At 40.4% G+C, this 22,432-nt stretch overlaps 1 protein-coding gene across 2 annotated transcripts in view; it reads left to right on the top strand.

The window, feature by feature from the left end:
* LOC148517857 (monocarboxylate transporter 2-like) overlaps window positions 1-22,432 on the top strand; it is a 284,753-nt gene that overhangs the window by 223,100 nt on the left and 39,221 nt on the right. The window contains exons 6-7 of one of the 2 annotated variants that reach the window (XM_088478119.1): window positions 10,835-10,883; window positions 12,462-12,541. The exons of the other annotated variant lie outside the window; for it this stretch is intronic. Of the exons in view, the coding sequence (XP_088334245.1) occupies window positions 10,835-10,838 (4 nt within the window). The 3' untranslated portion in view covers window positions 10,839-10,883; window positions 12,462-12,541. Of the gene's footprint in view, window positions 1-10,834; window positions 10,884-12,461; window positions 12,542-22,432 lie in introns of those variants that run through there. 2 annotated transcript variants of the gene reach the window in all.

The following is a 22,432-nucleotide window of genomic DNA, read 5'->3' as shown; positions in this document are numbered from 1 at the left end:
CACAGTGCGACTTGCGCAATAATAAAAAAAATGCTCAAACTTCCATTGCATACATCTCTGAATCAAGCCTTATATAGGTAGAAGAGTTTTTTTTACAGTCCAATTTTTATTTTGCATCACTTACTTGTGCTTAGTTTTGTGTTATGTTCTAAATTGCATATATTTTCTTGCATATTTGTTCTTGAGATAGTGATTCATATATACATTCATTTATTCTTAAATTAGTTATCATATGATTAGTTTCTTCTCTGTACACCAAATGGTTTATTTACTAAATGATAAGAAGAGATTTATAGCATCGCCAACTCAACTAGAAGGCCTGATTTTTGCTTCCACTAGTAGTTTCCAGAAAAAAAGAAAAATATAAAAAATATGATGGCATTAGTGTTGAAAGACAGCAGCGTTACTTGTACCGCTAATGTTTTTCTTACATAGGCAAGAACAAGCTTCCACAGTGGTATACTTTGATAAATATGAAAAAGAAAACTAGGATAAAGTAGCAAGAACCCTTATCAATTGTTAGACTGGCCCACAAGAATATGTGGGCAGCAAGCCACTTACAGAGAAAAAGATGAACCATAATTAGGGTGGTGTGATGTACCCTGCCAACAGAAGATACATCTGCACCACCTGCATGGTCTCTTCTAAAAATGAGAAATAGTATGGATACTGGACAGTTACACCACTGATGCTGACAGGATGAAGCAATTTCATGTGACTGGCCAAAAGCAGATACTGCTAATAGCAGACCACAATGATATGATTTCCTATGCCATACCCCCACCCTGTCCATCTGGACATCCCACTCCCCAGACCTATGGTCAATCTTCCAAAGTAGGTAGGTATGTATGAGCTGAAGTAGGTTTCTAAAATTGTATTTCCTTATTTGAGACCCAAAAGAAGAAACTGGTGGATTGTATGGATCAAGCAAACATATTGTTACATAGGTTTACCAGGATCCCTAAAAACTAAAATAGTATCTTAGTAATTGTTTTGTAACAAAATGTTTCAATATTTGTTGTTTTATTCTCAGATCCTTGCAATAGATTATTCCACTTGCTAGAAGGTTCTAATGTTTAAGTTTAATTCACCGTCTTAAAAAATCTCACAAATATATATATATATATATATATATGTATATATATATATATATAGTCCAAATAGGTCCACACTCTCGTCTTCAATAATAAATTGCTGGGGTGACACACCCATATGGGATCACAATAATCCTCTTCATGCAAAAGTAGAAAAAAAGGGGGGGGGGGTAGCACTCACCAGTCTTCATAAAAACATTTCTTTATTACATCTCAGTAAAATTTTTTACAGCATATCAAAATCCAACGTTTCGGTCCTGTGCATGGACCTTTGTCCATGCACAGGACCGAAACGTCGGATTTTGATATGCTGTAATTTTTTTTACTGAGATGTAAAAAAGAAATGTTTTTAAGAAGACTGGTGAGTGCTACCCCCCCCCCTTTTTTTCTACTTATATATATAGCAGTAAAAATAGAAATTAAATGCTGCTTCCCTGGGGATGGTCCTTTGTTGGAAGAGGACCCAATGGAACAGTCAATGTAATTGGGTGTGACAAACTTTACAAATGATTAATGTCCATTGACAAAGTCCACCAAATTGATCAATAAGTGTCCTTTTAAGGTTTATTGAGGTAAGGACTAAAATCTTCTTTTTCTTTGTCTGTGTCGAAACCCTCACACCAAAGCAGCATTGATTGAATTTCTCTTTTTACTGCTCATTGTGGATTCATTTTAATTTCAATTTCGATTAGTGCATACTGGATGTAGTTTTTTTGCACTGTGTTAAATTGGAATGAAGAGAGAGTTTTACTGATATTTTTTATGATGCAGTAAGGGAAGAAAATAAAAAACAAACAAGTGTAACAGTAATATGAACTAATAGGAAAGACAAGAAGCTAAACAACTCAAATCAGAGGAATCTGTTGTTATAAAACAGTTTGATAAGAGGAGGGCAGTCGTAGTTCAAGATAGAGAATTTGATATATCTGAAGCATATAATATCATAGGAGATAGCTCTACATATGAAAAACTAGCCAGGGAGCCTAAAAATATATATCATGATGAACTTTTTATCTTCTTTACATGCAATAAAGAATTTGAGTCTTTGTATGATAGAAACCTTTGGATAAAAATCTTTTACCATATACCTAAGATACATAAAAACAAAGACTGTCTCCCAGCAGACCAATCATATGTTATGAATTCTGATGCCTACTCCATGTGACACCACAAGTATCCAGCTAGCGAGATCTTCCGCCAATAACAACCGCCTGTTGTTCCCTTAGAACTAGGATGCATTCACCGGTACTTAGGCGGACGCCTGGACTTATGCTTGTGGTTGTAGTGGCTCACATGGAGATACAGGGGAATTCAATAGGTAAAGAATGTACAGTTAGGACTGACACAGTTGATGATGATAAGGATATCGATGGTCCAGATGTTGTGAGAGTACAGTTTGGTTTTTTGGACAATAGCTTGGGAGCCGATGGTGTGGCAGCTGTGCTGATGGTGCAGCAATGGTGCTGATGGTGCGGCAGTGATGCTAATGATATGGCAATGGTGCTAATGGTGCAGCAATAGCCATAGATAAACAGTCTATGATTTAATAATGGCTTTGAGAGCCGATGGTGCCGCAAGTGTGCCGATGGTGCGGCAATGGTGCTGATGGTGTGGCAATTGTGCCGATGGTGCGGCAATAGCCATAGATAAACAGTCTATGGATTAATAATGGCTTTGAAAGCTGATGGTGCGGCAAGTGTGCCGATGTTGCAGCAATGGTGCTGATGTTGGGGCAATTGTCATAGATAAACAGTCTATGATTTGATAATGGCTTTGAGAGCCGATAGTGCGGCAAGTGTGCCAATGTTACGGCGATGGTGCTGATGTTGTGGCAAGGTAGCTGCTTGGAGCAGCTAAGAAGCCAAATGAGGAATGGTGGTAGCACAGGAGTTACTGGTGCGGCTAGGAAGCCGTTTGGAGATTGGTGGTAGCACGGAAGCTACTTGGAGCAACTAGGAAGCCGTATGGTGAACCTTGGCAGCACGGGAGCTGCTGGACGTGGATAGGAAGCCATTTGGAGATTGGTGGTAGCATGGAAGCTACTTGGAGTGGCTATGAAGCTGTATGGTGAATGTTGACAGCACGGGAGCTGCTGGACGTGGCTAGGAAGCCGTTTGGAGATTGGTGGTAGCACGGAAGCTACTTGGAGTGGCTAGGAAGCCATATGGTAGTTCAGTGAACAGGAGAACAGGAACAACCTGACTCTGCAACCAGGCTGAGGGAACTCACAGACACTCTGTAATGCAGCTCGTGTCACCTGGTTGACACAAGCAGCTGAGATGGTCTAGGCAGGGGCCTAAATAGTAGACAGGTGGATTCAAATGCTGCAGTAACACATAATGGAGGCAGTGAGGTGGAAACACTGCAGGTAACAAGATAAATGCAGACAGACAGGACTGTGGTAAATTATTGCAGGCCTGAATGGAGACAGGATCCAGATTCAATAACCAAAGTACTCAGTAGACCGGCAAGCACTAGGAACTGAAAACAGCAAACATACACTGGTAGGGACACAGTATAACCAGCAATGAGATCAGGGCTGGGTGTATACTTATGAGATGCAGGATCCAACCAGAGACCATTCCTGGAGAGTGATTCCTAATTAAAAGGCATGTGTGTACCTGCTCTGCAAGGAGAGAGCTAGTTAATTAGTGAACACATGAAACAACACAAACACAGACAGACCTGAATGACAGGCAATGAATTGACACAAACAAGACAGGATTTCCAGCTTCCAGCCAGAACAAGGATAGGACATGATGCAGTATCCCAGTAACAACTAAGACTGGGAATTGCCACCAAGATGATTTGCTAACCGCAAATCCTAACATCATATCAGGAATTGATTCCCTAATGGCCAATCTATCCCACTTTATAGATCTCAAACTTCAGCCTTATGTTAAGAATTTACAATCATTTCTAAATTACTCTACAAGTTTGTTAAAGGAGATTCAAGATGCAAACCGAGGTCCATTATTCAATTGGATGACTATAGATGAGGGGTGGGCAATAAGTGGCCCTCCAGTTGTTGTTGATCTACAAATCCCAGTATGCATTTCAACATTTTTAGCATGACCATATAGCAAAACTGTGGCAGGGCATGCTGGGATGTGTAGTTTTACAACATCAGGGGGACCGCTTATTGCCCACCCCTACTATAGATGTTCTCATCTATCAGTCATGCAAAGAGGGGTTGAGAGGCTATAGAAAACATTCTAATAAACAAATTTGAAATGCCATCAGTTGAAAGGAAGTTAATACTAGATAGTATTAGGTTTATCATAGAACAAAAGTTTTTAAATTTGAAGGTGAATTTTTTTCTCCAGAAGCAAGGGACAGCCATGGGTATTAAAGTTTTCCTAGCTTATGCAAATATTTTTATGGGTGAATGGGAGATTAATATTGTTTATGGTACCAAATATGAAGATGAGAACATTACATGTTATCTGCATTATATAGACAATCTTATTTTGATATGGATAGGAGATAAGTCAAGAATAAATTAGTTTGTTACACATATAAGTCAGAATGACTATAATCTAACATTTACCTATAAACATCAAGAAAAGAGCATGGATTATCTTGACTTGCAACTGGAGAGTGATGCCAACAATGGTATCAGTACATGCACCTTCTTTAAAGAAACATTTTTAAACAGTTACAGTACATTTCCTCTACTAATTGCCATTTACAATAACATTCCCTGTGCCCAGTTTTTGAGAATGAGGAAAAATTGTAGAAAAACATTATTGGGATCAATCACAAATAGTAGCAGAGCAATTCTTTAGAAAGTTATAAGTTATGAGATACTTAGAGGTTATGAATTAAAACAAATTGAAAAAGCACATATTCAATAGGAATAGAATGAAATTATTAGAGAAAAGACCAATAGGAAAGATAAAGGAAACTAAGAATGACAGACCATTTATCAATAAATTTAATAAAGAGAACAAAAAATACAAATAATTTTATAGAAACATTAGAACATTCTGTTATGTGACCCAATTTTAGGCCCACATCTTCCAGATAAAACAAAGTCAATCTTTAGAAAATCCAAAAACCTTAAGTGTATTTTAGCCCCTAGTATGTTATGACCTATTTAGAAACATCTTTTCCCCTTAAAGAAGTGTAGGAATTTTCTAAGTAAAAAAACAGGTTGTTTTCCCTGCAACAAATGTATGTGCTGTAAACATATGGAAAAAAAATCCTTTTGTTTGGAAAGTAGAAAATAAAAATAACTATACACACAAAAACATGGTAACCTGTAAAACAAATTTTGTGATGTATAGAAACACATCTGTGGACTTTTTTTATGTGTGTAAGATGTCTGAAATTCCAAATACAGGAACATCTAAGAAACATGAAAAACAAAATCAATACATAGTCTTCCAAGGCAATTTGGAAGTAAGAAGTTCTGTATTGGAATGTATTACAGAAGACCCAAGGGGGGGGGGGGGAGGGGGGGTAGTAGAGAATTAAGTCTATTGAAAAGAGAATCTTATAGGCAGGGCAAAGTTTTATGCACAAATTTGTATTCAATGTATTAATAGGGAATATAACATTTTGTTCAATAAATCACCCGGATTAAATACCAATTTTTAAAACACACAAGATAAATTAAATTATTTACTACAACATAGCATACGTACATGGTGGTGTCATCCAATGAAATATGCTGTACTTGCAAAAGTAGTCAGGCCTTTTGAAAAATTTAATTTTATTGCATGAAAAAACAAAATTTTTAAAGACAAGATAAATGTAAAAAAATGGTATCACAGTTTCCTGCTACTACTCTGCTTGTGGCATGTATATGCAAGTAACTTCTCTACAGGGTGTTTTATATTGTATATATATATAATCCAACTGAGAAACTGCACATCCAGCGTATTATATACTATTAATGAGGTGCTCCATTAAGGGCCAACTGAATGGACCAAAATTTAGAACATGCACAGAGATGGGCACTCTCGATATAGAAAATATGAAAATATTTTGATTGAAGCTCAACATATTTTTCAATCGATAGTCTAGTTGACTAGACTATCGATTGAAAAATATGTGAGCTTCAATAAAAATATTTTCATTATATATATATATATATATATATATATATATATAGAGCTTGTTTGCTCATATATTCTTTCTGTGCCAAATGTCATATTTGCATACTTTGCCCGATATTATGGAGTTATTCAACAAATAAATTTGCATCTGGTAGCTTTTGGAAACAAGTTGGGATTTGGTACATTTTGGCATGAATCTTCAATTTAAAATACATGTACAGTAGAAGTAGTCCCTTTAAGGCTACAGAGAACATTTGACTGTAACTATTATTTATGTTGCGTAATAGCAAGTATTCCGTTCTATATAGTTTATTGTTAAGTTAAAAGGTCACTATTTCTGTTAATACATAATTTTTTCTTTGCATATTGAACGCAAAGATATTATTTAGTCATCATAAACAACTGAGGTATTCTCATCATTATTTTCTTGTACTTCTGTATTATCCTCTACAGTGTGTTTGTAAAATGGCAGCTGGTTTACATCTTTGTACCCCATGGCTGCTAGCAGTGCCACCATTCTTTTTATCATATTGTGCATGATTACACTGCAATTCCTTTATGTTTGCTATCACAAGATCATACCTCAATCCCCATCTTGTGTTGACAGACACATTATAAGCAGAAAAAAGTCCAACCAAACCTGACTTTGCCTGAATTGTCAGTCTTTTAGCCTCACTAATTTTGAACATTTTTGTAATTGGTACTGAATATTGTGCTACTTCTTGCCAGTTCACCCATTTAAAATCTGATTCTAGAATGTGAACTGTCCCAACACTTGCAGATACTGCATCATACTATTCGGAAAAGGAATATTTTTAATTTTTCTAAGTGTTTTCTCCACAATGTCAAATGATCTGTCTGCAGGCACATAGGAATGTCAACAGACAGGAAAGAAAACACTCAATTTTAAAACCTTACTAAGATGCAATTACAATCACAAAACACTCTGATGTATTTAATTTTCTTAGCATCACAGTATGGTTTCAGATAGGTATTGAAGAAATGTTAGAAACAAGAACTAATTTCAAAATGACCTCTACCCCCTTCACTCGCAAGCATAAATTTGAACAAACCAATATCCAGAGTTTAACTCTATCAGTCCCCTCTTTTGTTCAAATTACTATATTCTTAATATCCTGCATTTCCCAATATTGATTTACCCCCATAGTGACCCATATTTCATGGCTTAGGAACCCTTCTGATTCTAAGCAGTGAGATCAGAGATCCATTAGTGTCACTATCCCAGTTGTCAATCCTATCTTCTACTATTCATCTAAATAAGAAACCATCTATTATGGGAACTATTCATGAGGGGCAAGAGTATAAGAAATGCAGTCAGCAAGCAGTGTTATTTATTGACATAAATGGGATCAATCCCTATCTTACATATACAATGGGAGGCAGGGCCAGATTAAGGTCTGTGGGGACCCCTGGGCAACAAACATGTGGGGGTCTATATATATATATATATATATACATATAGACACACACACACACATATATACATATAGACACATACATATATATATATATATATATATATATACACATACACACATATATCCATATGTATATATATTATACACACACACATATATATATATATATATATATATATATATATATATATTTATATATAAATATATACACACACACACACACAGAGACACAGTACATATATACGTATATACATATATACATTACTTACTGCTTCAGAGGCAGGGACGGGCATATTGGCCAGCAGCAGCAGAAGGGGGCAGAGCTAACTATCAGGCTGGGGCTTATTCATGGGTTGTGGCAGGCGGCCCTGATTAAAGAAAAAAAAAAAGTCCATCTTGGGGATTGGGGCCGGGGACACTCTGTGGGGGCCACCTATGTGTGAGTCCCCCGGGATGACCGCCCCTGTCGCACTCCCTATAATCCAGCCAATGCTATTTTCAGTAGAGCATAAACCAGTGCAGATGCTTTGTCCAGTATTTTTGTTTAGGGACTACAGTTATTCTGCCCCACAGGGCGAAGAGGGGGTACAGTATGTGATGAAAGGTTGTCACTGGGAAATATATATGACCCAGGCTTTTAGCTTCTGTCTGGTATAGACAGAAGCGGATTAGCTGCCTTGATTTCTAGACCACCTGTGAGAGGCTGATAAAAGGTGTATCAGTATCTGTAGTCAGTCTCTCCCTGCCTGGGAAACAGTGACTACCTGATTGTAAGTGCTGTGCTAAAGGCTTATGTTAAGACGGCATTAGGTCCTTTCAATCTGACAGAGGGATCATTTTGTTTAGTTAGAGTCAGACAGGCTTCAGTAGCTGCAGAAACTTGTACCAAGGTTAGGGGTGTTTCAAGAAAGGAGGGTGCCTGTGTGCAGTCTCTGCCCACGGCCCCCTCTTCTCTCTCTGGCGGCCGGCAGTGCACTGAGCACAGTGCCGCAACGATAGACTCTGGGCACTAGAGTGTGCCAAGAGTCTACAGCACATGCGCAAGTCACCGGGAAAAAGGCGCTGTGTACATTTTCCAGGTGTTTTCCCTACCGAGCATAAGCAAAACACCAGGAAAATGGCAGCAGCAGCAATTTACCTAGCGATTTTGACAGCGCTGATACCGGCGCCGACTTGGGACTCTGGCAGCAGAGTGGCAAGTATTAAAAATATAGTTGCAGGGTGTGCGGTGTGGGTCCCCTTGAACCCAGAGGCCCATGTGCCCCGCACACCCTGCATCCATAATAGAAACCCCCCTGACCAAGGCCCTGGACTACTACTTGGCTGCTCCATGACAAGTGCAACCATTTACCCAGGAGATGACACCCTTACCCTGAACTATTCACAATACATTTTAATACTTATTTCTTCCATTCTCTACACTCTGAAGCCTAGCCTTCAGCATACTTTTTTCCTTTTTTTTTTTTTTAAAATCAAACTGTTAATTAAATGTACACATTATACTTAATTAAGTAATGAAAAGGAGCAGTCCAGATGCAAAACATTAATATAAAACTTTGAATATTATATATGTTTTACCAAGAGAATTGAGTAAAAAATGACTTGTAATAGTAAAGGAGAAAAGAGCCAAGATCTAAAAATATAAATTAATAATTTTAAGGCCATTCAGACAATGTCTAAAATCTTCATGAGCACTGAGAGTTAAAGCAACAGCAAAGTTAATGGCAGATTGAAAAGGACTGAGAAATAAATCCTGTCTATTTGAAGAATTTACATAATGTATTTTCCATAAACAGAATTGCAAGGAATTGTGCTTAAATGCAGCATAAGCAGCTGGTTTTATCTTTATATTGCCAACTAAACAGAACTAAAAAGACAACTAAACTTAAAATAAAATGCATGATTTACAGTATACGAAAGAGTAAGCAATAGTACATAGAAATATACAACTTTCATAAAAAAGTTCCCATATTATGATACTTGAGATGTGTAATACACACACATATATATATATATATGTGTATATATATATATATATATATATATATACACATCCAAATTCCGGCACTCATAAGATCAAACATGCACAATATATAGTCCGGGTGCCATCCACAGTATATAACAACATACACACCGATAATATATCCCATCTGGCGGCACTCCGTGGTAGAAGAAAAAGAATCACATCAGCCGTGCTTCATAGGTATAAGCAACGTTTCAGCGCATTGTGGTGCTTTTATCAGGCTTAATATACATATATATTGTATGTATATTAAGCTTGATAAAAGCGCCACAACACGCTGAAACGTTGCTTATACCTATGAAGCACGGCTGATGTGATTCTTTTTCTTCTACCACAGAGTGCCGCCAGATGGTATATATATATATATATATATATATAGATAGATAGATAGATAGACAGATAGTTAGATATTTAAATCCACTGACAGGAGGTGAAGTGAATAACATTGATTATCTCGTTGCAATGGCACCTGTCAAGAGTTGGGATTTATTAAGCATCAAGTGAACAGTCACTTCTTTATGTTCTGGCAGCAGGAACATTTTAAAGATCAGAGCAAATTTGACAAAGGGCAAATTGTGATGGCTAGAACACTGGGTCAGAGCATCTTCAAAACTGCACATCTTGTGGGGTGTTCCCGGTATGCAGTGGTTGGTACTTACTAAAAGTGGTCCAAGGACACGGTCATGGGTTCCCAAGGATCATTGATATGCATGGTATCAATGATAGTATCGATACTATCCAGTATGGTCTGATCCCACAGAAGAGCTACTCTAGTACAAATTTTTGATAACATTAATGCTGGCTATGATAGAAAGTAGAAAGGCGTCAGAACACACACAGTATCGCAGCTTGCTGTGTATAGGGCTGCCTAGCTGAAGACTGCCCATGCTGACCCCTGTGCACCACTGAAAGTGCCTACAGAGAGCTCATGAGCATCAGAACAGGAACATGGAGCAATGGAAGAAAGTGACCTGGTCTGAATCATGTTTTCTTTTATATTATATGGATGCTGTGTGCATGTGCATTGTTTATATAGGGAAGAAAAGGCACCAGGATGTACTATGGGAACAAGACAAGCTGGTGGTTCTGGGCATTTTCTGTAGCTAAACTTTGCATCCTGGCATTCATGTGAATGTTATCCTGACATGTAGAACCTGGTAATCACAGTGTTCTGCTATTATTGCTCAATTTGCTGTTTTCACCATTAATCCTTAGATGATGTTGCCATGACAAAAGGCCCAGCAGGGACCGAAACATTGGTATGGTATGTATGCCTAAATTTGGTATGTGTCTTGTTGGACAATAAATGCACTGTATTACTATGCTTTACATGTAGTCTGGAGAGTGGCATCATTTCCATATGGGATTTCACTTGGTTTGTTTGGTAACACAGTATATATATATATATATATATATATATATATATATAAATCACAGCGGCTCTGCACTCACCATAATAACTAACAATAATAATAATAAACAGTGGGGTTTTGGTTCATTAATTGATCAATGCATTTAAGCTTGCAGCCCCCGTTACGGGACCCCAGTTTACTGCAAGTCCCTACTCTATTGCTCAGAATTATAACATGGACATAGCCATCACATTAGTGTTAAACTCAGGGTATGCCATCAAGGTTAAAAGCTCACAGCAACTTTGCTTTTAAATGTGAGACAGTGATGGGGGCTGCTGTTTTCCTAGGTGCTTAGCAACAGGTGTGCTTGGTAACTGTGTCACATTTAAAAGCAAAGTTGCTGTGAGCTTTAAACCTTGATAGCATACCCTGAGTTTAACACTATTGTGATTTCTATGTCCATGTTATAATTCTGAGCAATAGAGTAGGGACTTGCAGTAAAGTGGGGTCCCGTGATGGGGGCTGCAAGCTTAAATGCATTGATCAATTCATGAACCAAAACCCCACTGTTTATTATGATTATTATTATTATTATTGTTAGTTATTATGGTGAGTGCAGAGCCCCTGTGATTTCTATTTAAACAATGTGGTTGCATACCATGTTGCACCCCAAATCTAGGCATGCTGAGTGCCGTGGATTAGTGCTTTTTGTTTATTATGATTAATTGTTATAATTAATCATTTTTGTGATCACATTTTCTCATGCACCCCTTTTAACTAGTAATCTAACTTGTGTCAGCTGTTTTCCTAGGTGCTTAACAGGTGTGCTTGGTAACTGTCTCACATTTAAAAGCAAAGTTGCTGTGAGCTTTAAACCTTGATTGCATACCCTGAGTTTAACACTAACGTGATGGCTATGTCCATGTTATAATTCTGAGCAATAGAGTAGGGACTTGCAGTAAAGTGGGGTCCCGTGATGGGGGCTGCAAGCTTAAATGCATTGATCCTGTTTATTATGTTTATTATTATTATTGTTAGTTATTATGGTGAGTGCAGAGCTCCTGTGATTTCTATTTAAACAATGTGGTCACATACCATGTTGCACCCCAAATCTAGGCATGGTGAGTGCCGTGGATTAGCTCTCTCTCTCTCTCTCTATATATATATATATATATATATATATATGATTCTCCATACTAAGAAACACACTTTCCAACAGTTATCCTTGTCAGATGGCTTTTTACTTATGCACAATGTTCTTTCAGCACATGTGGCTGCCTGACACTAAGCTAACATTAGCAGCTCACTGTCACCACAAACACCCATGTGGTGCAGCTGTGTTTTAAAGGTAACCAGCCTCTTTGTCGCAGGGAATGAGTCATGCTCTTTATAGCCAAACTGTTTTGAATCCCAATGCCTACTCCATGTGAGACCACAAGAACCCGGCTAGCGAGATCTTCACCAATAACAACCACCTTTTGTTCCCTTAGAACTTGGATACATTCACCGGTACTTAGGCGGCCACCTGGATTAATGCACGGGGTAGTAGCAGCTCACATGGAGGTACAAGGGAATTCAATAGATGAAATGTACAGTTGGAACAGATGCAGGTGAAGGTAAGAGTGGATATTTGACCAATGGTATGACTTGAAGTGGTTTAAAGTAGCACTGCAGCCGATGATGCAGCAATAGTATCGATGGTGCAGCAATAGCCATTAGAAAACAGTCTAGTCTTATGGCTTTGGAAGCCGATGATGGGGCAAATGTGCCAATGGTGTGGCAATTGTACTGATAGTGCTGCAATTGTGCTGATGGTGCAGCAATTGTGCCGATGGTGTGGCAATAGCCGTCAGTAAACAGTCTAGGTTTTGGCAATGGCTTTGGGAGCTGATGATGTGGCAAATGTGCCGATGGTGTGGCAGTTGTACCAGGATGGGGGCTGCTTGGCATGGCTAGGAAGCCGTATGGAAGCTGATGAGGTGATGGCAGCACAGGAGCTGCTTGGTGTGGCTAGGAAGCCGTATGGAAGCTGATGAGCCAATGGCAGCACGGGGGATGCTTGGTGCGGCTGGAAAGCCATATGGAAGTTGATGAGCTGTATCAGGAGGAGAAACAAACAAACTGACCATGCAGCAAAGCCGATGAAACTCACAGACACGCTATAGTCGGCACAGCTGCAATACTCCAGTGAGTATAAATAGGCTGAAGTCCCAATCAGGTTTGCACTTGTGGAATACATGACTTCCTGAGGCGTGCCAATCGCCTAGCAACAGGAACAACTGAAGTAACCCTGTCCTGTCTGGGCAACCTGTAAGAAGGATTCAAGTTGTGACCACGACTTGTTACAGTACCCCTCTTTGACACGGGGTTGAAGAACCCCCAGAATCTGGTTTGTCTAGAAAATCACAAAATAAACATCTTCTCAACCTGGGAGCATGCAATGCAAAATCAGGAACCCAGGAACATTCCTCCAGACAAAAGCCCTGCCAGTAAACTAAGAATTGCAGACGACCCCTGGAAATTCTATAGTCTAAGATTCTCTCCACTATGAACTCATGCTGACCGTGGACCATAACTGACACAGGTCTGGATGAAAACCTGGGTTTGAACTTGACTGAAGAAAAGACTAGTTTGAGCAAGGAACAATGGAAGGTAGTATTGATACAGAGAGAGTTGGGTAATTGAAGTTTGAAGGCTACCGGGTTCACCTGTGAAATAATTCGGAATGGGCCAATAAACCTGGGACCCAACTTCTGCATTGGTTGACAGAGCATGATGTTTTTGGTGAAAAGTCAAACCAAATCACCCTTCTTAAAACCACATGATCTCCGATGTTTGTCAACAGACCTTTTTGAGCAAAGAGATACCTTTACGGAGGCTTTGATGAACCTTACTCCAAATATGTCGGAGCCAAGAAATAGATGACGAGGCTGATGATCCGGAGTCGAAGGCATTAGACCTTGGATGTTGCTCTGTAACACAGAAGAATGGGGATACTGGAGATGTAGAATGGCATGAATTATTAAAGGTGAACTCAGCAAGCGGCAGATGAGATACCCAGTCATTTTGACACTTGGAAACATAAGAGCGTAGATATTGTTCCAGACACTGATTAACACGCTCTGTTTGTCCATTGGACTGTGGATGATAACCTGAAGAAAGACTAAGGTCAATGCCTACAGAAGAACAGAACACTCTCCAGAACTGTGCCACAAATTGTGATCCTCGATCCGAAATGATATCCATTGGTAAGCCTTGTACCCGAAAAATGTGTTGAAGAAACTGACTGGAAAGTTCCTTAGCAGAAGGAAGTTTTTGTAATGGTATGAAGTGTGCCATTTTACTAAACCGGTCCACCACTGTCCTGATAATGGAACATCGAGAGGTCAACAATGAAATCCATGGCAATGTGGGTCCAGGGTCTCCTAGGTATGGTAAGTGGAAGTAACAGACCAGAAGGAGCTGTCCGAGGTGTTTTATTACGGGCACATACCTCACATGCCAAGACAAATTCATGCACATCTTTGGTCAAAGACGGCCACCAAACAGAGCGGGAGAGTAATTCTAAGGTGATGACTGGACTGGATGACCAGAAACTCAACAAGTGTGAAAATCCAGAAGAACTGCTCTTCTAAAATTCTCTGGAACAATCGACCAGAAGGCTTCTCTGGAGGTGATTCTGATTGACATGCCTGAATAAGATCTGCCAGATTTCGGGTGAGGGCACAATGGAAAAAAAGAGTCAGGAATGATAGATTCCTCTGACCTGGATGTCTGTTGAATTGGTCCAAAATTCCTGGATAGGGCATCAGCCTTGACGTTCTTGGAACAAGGACGAAAGGAGATGAGGAAGTTGAACCAGGTAAAAAACAATGGCCAACGTGCTTGTCGGGAATTCAACCTTTTGCGTACTGAATGTAGGACAGGTTCTTGTGGTCAGTAAGAACCAATATTCGGTGTTTGGCTCCTTCCAGCCAGTGTCTCCAGTCCTCAAAAACCCATTTAATAGCTAGTAATTCTCGATTTCCCACATAATTGCATTCAGCGCAAGAGAATTTCAGAGAAAAGACTGCACACGGGTGCAACTTACTATCTGCCGTGTCTTTCTGTGACAAAATGGCTCCAGCTCCTACTTTAGAGGCATCTACCTCTAGGATAAAAGGAAGGTCAGGATCACGATGTCAAAGGAAAGGTGCTTGAGTGAAAGTGACTTTGAGAGTTTTAAAAAACTGGATCGCCTCGACTGGACAATTTAAAGCATCCGCTCCATTTTTGGTCAGATTACCAATGGGTGCCCAATACTGGAAAAAGATTTAATGAATCAGCGATAATAATTAGAAAAGCCGAGTGTATTGGGAGAGCAAAATGGCTACTGAGAGCCATTTCATTCATGGTTCTAATGTGTGTATCAGACATGAAGTGGTACAGGAATGTGGAAAGCAGACAAGCCATAAATCCTTTAGGCATTGTCTTTTGCGATGTATGCTTGTGTTAAGTTTTAGAAATTTCTTATCAGTAGTTAACCAATAGAGTAGTTTGAAGTAGGTTTATACCCATATTAGTAAGCTTTAGCTAGGTATGACAAGTAGGATGCTATATAAACAGAGATAAAGAAGGTTTCAGTGGCCTGCCCTTTGTCTGGATCAGTCTGCAGCTGGTGGCCAGGATATTGTTCATTCCAGCTATTCTGAATAGACCGAGGCTCCTGTATCATGTAACCATTTTATATTCTGAAGTTAAGTTACTATCATTCTTATATATCTTGTTATTTGTTGTAATAAAGTGCATCTTTTTTCATGATACTGGTTTGTGTGGCTTAATTAACCTTCTGTATCCAAGAACCCTATTTCATTCTACTGGGAACACTGAGGAACCACTGGATGGCTTTAAGGGAAGTTGGTTGGTCCCACTTAAGTATAGCCTCGACTTTCCATGATCTATTGAAAATCCCTGGGACGAGATGGTATATCCCAGAAAAGAAACCTGAGTGACATCAAAGTCACATTTCTGCAACTTGGCATACAGATGGTTCTCCCGCAATTTTTGAAGAACTTGACCTACATGCTGATGATGTTGATTCAGTGACTGGGAAAAAATGAGAATGTCATCCATATATACGACCAAGAATACTCCCAAAAACTCATGAAGAATGTCATTAATCAGGTCCTGGAAAACAGCTGGGGCATTAGATAAGCCAAAAGGCATGACTAGATACTCATAGTGTCCGGAATGGGTACTGAAGGCCATTTTCCACTCGTCTCCACTCTTGATTCGAATCAGGTTTTATGCCCCTTGGAGGTCAATTTTGGAGAAGATATTAGCCTGATGCAGCTGATCAAACAGTACCGGAATGAGAGCTAATGGTTATTAGTTTTTTACCGTAATGTTGTTGAGTCCTCTGTAATCTATACAGGGATGAAGAGACCCATCCGTTTTTCCCCACAAAGAAAAAACCAGCTCCCCTTGGTGATTTTGAGGGATGGATGAATCCTTTTGCCAAGGCATCCTCGATGTACTCTCTCATAGCTTTTTCCTCTGAAAGGGAATACAACTGGCCTTTGGGTAATTTGGTATCTGGAATCAAATTCATGGCACAATCATAAAATCTATATGGTGGAAGAACATATGGTTGCTGAGATGCCTCCAACCATTCCGCTTCATTACCGGGATTACGCTGATGGAGAAAACATCAGCATAATCCTGGTACTGAAGCGGAATGGTTGGAGGCATCTCAGCAACCGTAGTTAATACAGACCGCATAGGCATGGTCAAGCAATGATTCTGACAGATCTGACTCCATCTGATTATCTCACCAGATTGCCAATCAATCACGGGATTATGATCCCTACGCCATGGAAAACTAAGAATGACTGGAGCCAAGGGACAATAGAGGAGATAAAAAGACAACATTTATGAGTGTAAAAAACCGACCAATAACTGGAGAGGAGGTGTCTTAAATGTCACATGAACTGATGAAATAAAACCTCTGTCTAGACCACAGATAGGAATTTCTTGTTCCAAGGGGACAGATGGTACTCCCAGAGTGCGAAAGAACAGAAAATCCATGAAGTTGCCTGCTGCCCCACTATCAATGAAGGCTGAAGAAGTCAAAGTGGAATTGGCGAGTTCGATGGCTGCTGGGACTAAAAGAGAATTCTTGGAGGAAATGGATGCCAGGCCTAAGTCTAAATCCTCCCGAACACTTATGCCTTGTCTTTTACCGGTCTGAGTGGACAGTTATTCACAGTATGTCCCTTGTCACCGCAATACATACAGAGGCTAAGAGACCGTCTTCTGCATCTCTCTTCTGATGATAGGCGAGAGGCACCAATCTGCATTGGTTCCTCTGTGACCGAAGATGGAACCCAAGCGAGAGAACGAGGCGTTTTGATGGGAAGATTTTGTTCACTTCTACATTCCCATAGCCGATTGTCAATCCTAATGGCTTGTTGCATAAGATCACCCAAGGATTCAGAAGATGAATATTGAACAAGGATGTCATTGATGGCCTCAGAAAGACCGAGACAATATTGGCTACGTAAAGCCGGATCATTCCAACCTGAGTCAGTTGCCCATCTGCAGAACTCTGTTGAGTAATCTTCTGCTGCCTTCTGACCATGTTTGAAGCACGCAATTTGGACTCAGCCAAAGCAGCACGGTCTGGGTTGTCATACAATAGGCCCAAGGCCGTAAAGAAAACCTCAACAGTCTGTAATACTGCATGGGTTGAAGGCAGTCCAAAGGCCCAAGTCTGTGGATCCCCCTGAAGGAGAGAGATTACCAGTCCCACTTGTTGTAACTGTGTCCCTGAAGAGACTGGCCAAAGTCAGAAATAGAGCTTGCAATTTTCACGAAAGTTTGAAAACTGTCTGCAATCCCCTGAAAACCGATCTGGTAAATTAATCTTTGGTTCAAAATGATGAGCTGCATGCACAGGAGAATGGTTCTCTTCAACTCATATAATGAGTTCCTGTACTTTCTAAGTGAGAGTTTGTATCTGGGCTGCAAGCACCTGGGCAAGATTCTGTCCCTGCTCCATGACAGCAGAAGCTATAAGTCCAACATGACTCTTTCTCTATCTATATCCAAGTGTACCTGTGAATGTAGGCCGACTATAATGTTACAATTCCCAATGCCTACTCCATGTGAGACCACAAGAACCCGGCTAGTGAGATCTTCAACAATAACAACTGCCTATTGTTCCCTTAGAACTTGGATACGTTCACTGGTACTTAGGCGGCCACCTAGACTTATGCTCGGGGTAGTAGCGGCTCACATGGAGGTACAAGGGAATTCAATAGATGAAATGTAAAGTTTGAACAGATGCAGGTGAAGGTAGAGTGGATATTTGACCAATGGCATGACTTGAAGTGGTTTAAGGTAGCACAGCAGCCGCTGGTGGGGCAATAGCTGTTAGAAAACAGTCTAGTCTTTGGAAATGGCTTTGGAAGCCGATGATGCGTCAAATGTGCCAATGATGCAGCAGTTGTACCGATGGTGCAGCAACAGTGCCGATGGTGCAGCGATTGTGCCGATGGTGTGGCAATAACCATTATTAAACAGCCTAGGTTTTGGCAATGGATTTGGGAGCCGATGATGCGGCTATAGTGCCGATGGTGCGGCAATAATGCCGATGGTGCAGCAATAGCTGTTAGAAAGCAATGTAGGTTTTGACTATGGCTTGGGAGCCGTATGAAGGCTGATGAGCCGATGGCAGCATGGGGGCTGCTTGGCGCGGCTGGAAAGCCGTATGGAAGTTGATGAGCCGATGTCAGCACGGGGGCTGCTTGGCATGGCTAGGAAGCCGTATGGAAGCTGATGAGCCGATGGCAGCACAGGGGCTGCTTGACGTGGCTAGGAAGCCGTATGGAAGCTGATGAGCCGATGGCAGCACAGGGGCTGCTTGGTGCAGCTGGAAAGCCATATGGAAGTTGATGAGCTGTATCAGGAGGAGAAACAAACAAACTGACCATGCAGCAAAGCTGATGAAACTCACAGACACGTTATAGTCGGCACACCTGCAATAGTCCAGTGAGTATAAATAGGCTGAAGTCCCATTAAGGTTTGCAGAAGGATTCAAGTTGTGACCGCGACTTGTAACACAAACATGGCAAGGAACCCTTTTTGCCACCACATAAACAGTATATATATATATATATATATATATATATATTAACAATTTCTTATATAGCGCAGCATATTCCGTTGCGCGTTACAATTGGAAACATATTTATACAAATGAGACAAATGCTCACCTGGGTGCTACGTATTGTGCAGGATGACCCCTTTATTGTATACACTTCTGAAAGTGCATGAATGTGTGGGGACTCTGCCAGGTCATCCAATTATTGCAGCCTATGGGTCACTCTTTCAACTGGTGTCCATCTACTTGGACGCCTTGGCGCAACAATGTACTGTCAGACATCCTAAATATCTGTTAGACAGAACATCTTTCCTGAATAAACTTGAAGCATTGTCAGTGATTCGTAGCAAAGCTGGCCCTACACCAGACGAGACCAACTTTCCTCCAATCATCAGAGAAGTTGGTTGGTTGGAATGAAAATCGCTAAAGTATAGGAGAAAATAGCAATCAGCAATTTGCTCCCAAACACCATAAAACACAAAAAAGTAATTGAGGCAAGTTGGTTAAACCTGTTTGATTTAAACAACTTGCCTGGACAACAGCTTTCGTCTGTTTTCCAGCGTTTGGGAGCAAATGGCTGATTGTCATTTGCTGCCATGCATTACCGGATTTTCATTCCAACTAACCAACTAGTGTATGGTTGGAGGAAAGTTGGTCTGGTGTATGGCCAGCTTTACAGTTTTCTTTGTAGTATGAACACTTCAAGTTTATACACTATGTAGACAAAAGTGATTGGACACTGACAGCAAATAGATCAACAAGATTTTATTGACGTCAGTACTTTATAAGTCCACCACGTGCAGTGATTACTGCAGACACCGTTCTTGGCAAACTGTCCACAAGTTCCTGGACAACAGCAGGTAGTATGGTTTGCTATTCTGCCTTAAGTACAGCGGCCAACTGTGACACAGAAGAAGGTCGAGTTGGCATAGAACACACCTGTTGCTCTAAATTGTTGCTGCCAAAGGTGCATCAACAAAGTATTGAGCAAAGGCTGTGACAGACGGCTCTCTCAGCCAATCAGCGTTAAGCCCGCTCAATGCAAAACCTTGCGACCCGACAGCGGGGTCGCAAGGTTTTGCCTCGGCTGAGGGATCCAGGGCAGGCAGGGAGATCCAACTGTTGTGAGGATCGCCCTGGATCCCTGAAATTTGGGTGGGTTCAGATCTCTGAGATCTGAACCCGCTCATCTCTAATTTATACTAACGTAATCTCTGAGACTGTGGGCCTGATTCAGCAAGGCTTGTAATTGCAAAACTGCATGCAGGCTATAGATATATGGTGTATGCATGCAGGCAGCTTTGTAATTGCGACCCTTGCAGATATAGTAATGCAGCAGGAGGCATCACACCACCTGTGCATTACTTATCCAAGCTGCGTTGTCCAACGCTGCATCGGATAATCTGTGTAACATCGGCCGGCTAAGGTGACCCATTGGGTCATGCAGCTGGCCACCGCAGTTGAGAGTTAGAAGCCAGGAATTCTCCGTTAGCTGACGGAGATCCTGTCCTCTTCCCTCCCCAGCAAAGGCGGTGACACACCTCCGTTTCAAGAAACAGAGGCCATCGCCGCCGCCTCCCCGCCCACAAATGGCAGCAGACTGTCAATCACTGACAGTCTGCTGCCAGTCTGCGAGCGGGATCGCATACCCGTTTTGCACGCCTGCGCAGATTCCCTAGCATTGCTGAATCAAGCCCTGTGTGTTTTATGTTTTGAAAATAAATACTTTATTTTTGCTATTTAGCACCAATCTTAGCAATGTGATATAACTTAAATAAGAGACTGCTATTTCCAGTGTATATACCATTACTATGCCACCTGGAGTTTGATGTGATATATTGTGCAATACAATCATATTTTTGCTGTTAAAGTCCTGTGGCCACAGGTTCTATTGAGGACATCATCATTTTGTTATATTTTATTGCTCTTGGGTGACAGTCCATGGCTGGTTTCTTTTGTTTATAATATAAATATACCCTATTCACAAAAAATGGCATTATTTCTACCACCAACAAATGACAGCACAACAACACAACAAAATTCATAATAGGAAAGGAGGGAATTTCCAGAAGACAAAAATGATGCAGTCTATCAATCCCTGATAATTTACAAAACACCATATACAATAGGCTCCCGAACCACTAGGGAAAACATACAAGTGACAGACATTAATTTGTCTGCCTCACAGCTCAACCATAGGGTTTAAATTGGACTCAGGCTTACAAGTCAGCCTTAAGCTTCACTTCTCATCCTATTCAAGTCATGCAAAATAGTCACAATAGCAACAGCAAAAACAACTAAAATACATACAGAAGCCTCCTAAATATACAGGAAATTAAGTTTGTTTGCTTCCAGCTGTCAAAAATACTCAGCCTTCTTTTGTAGTCCTGTATTTTCTTTAAATTTCAGATGCAAAAATCTTGTAGTGTGTCGGTAAATGCGATTTTTGAAGATCGTTCCATGAGACGAAAAATCAGCCATTTAAAATGTGTAGTGTATAGCACAGATATCAGGACCGTCTACTTGCAGAAAAGTTGTGCTGATTGATGGTTTGACCAAAAAAATTACATAGTGTGTAGCTATCTTTAGAGTAATTTAGCTGCGTGTTATACTACTTAGGGGCATATTCAATTCCAAGCGAAGAGTCCTGTACTTTTTGCATGCAGGACTTTTCGCCAACTTCGCTGTTTTTCAATGTGGAAAATTATCGCGCGCGTGCCCGCTTTTCCCCATATTCAATTACAAATCGTCGATAACGGGACTCGGTGAAACTCTAAAGTGTGAAAAATACTGTCAGATTTGGGGAAATCAGCCTGACATCCCCGCAAAAGATGCATTGACATTGGGGATCACTCTAGTTACCCCCGAATAGGCCTGCTGAAGGTATTTGGGGCACTTAAATGCTCTCAATAGCTGCTATTTAGCGTCTTTGCATAAGTGGTGAAGAATATCGTTTACCATTTTTTTTAAAGAAAATAAGTAGTCCCAGCAAATTTGGGGTACCTGAAAATGGGTGCTAGCATATTTTTATGTTGCTAAAGTGAAGTTTTAAAAATCGTTAAAAATCCACCTGACGCAAACACCTGCAATCTTAAAAACACATGGGGCATACTTGGGGACCCCCCTGGAGTCTATTTCGCTAGTTTTTAAGTTTGTCCCCCAACTTTGGACTTTTTTGCCCCCAAAATGAAAGTATTTTTTTGGGAAGATCTAAAGACTTTTTAAAACTTTTTTAAATGCAGTTTACCTTTGGGGGACTGTCGCAAGGGTGTAGGGGGGTTCCCGTAGCTTTGCACCCCAAATCCCCAATTCTGCACT

The sequence above is a fragment of the Taudactylus pleione genome, unplaced genomic scaffold (genome assembly GCF_031769625.1).
Source record: "Taudactylus pleione unplaced genomic scaffold, aTauple2 ptg000207l, whole genome shotgun sequence".
Lineage (NCBI taxonomy): Eukaryota > Metazoa > Chordata > Amphibia > Anura > Myobatrachidae > Taudactylus > Taudactylus pleione.
This window is presented reverse-complemented; position numbering and strand designations above follow the sequence as displayed.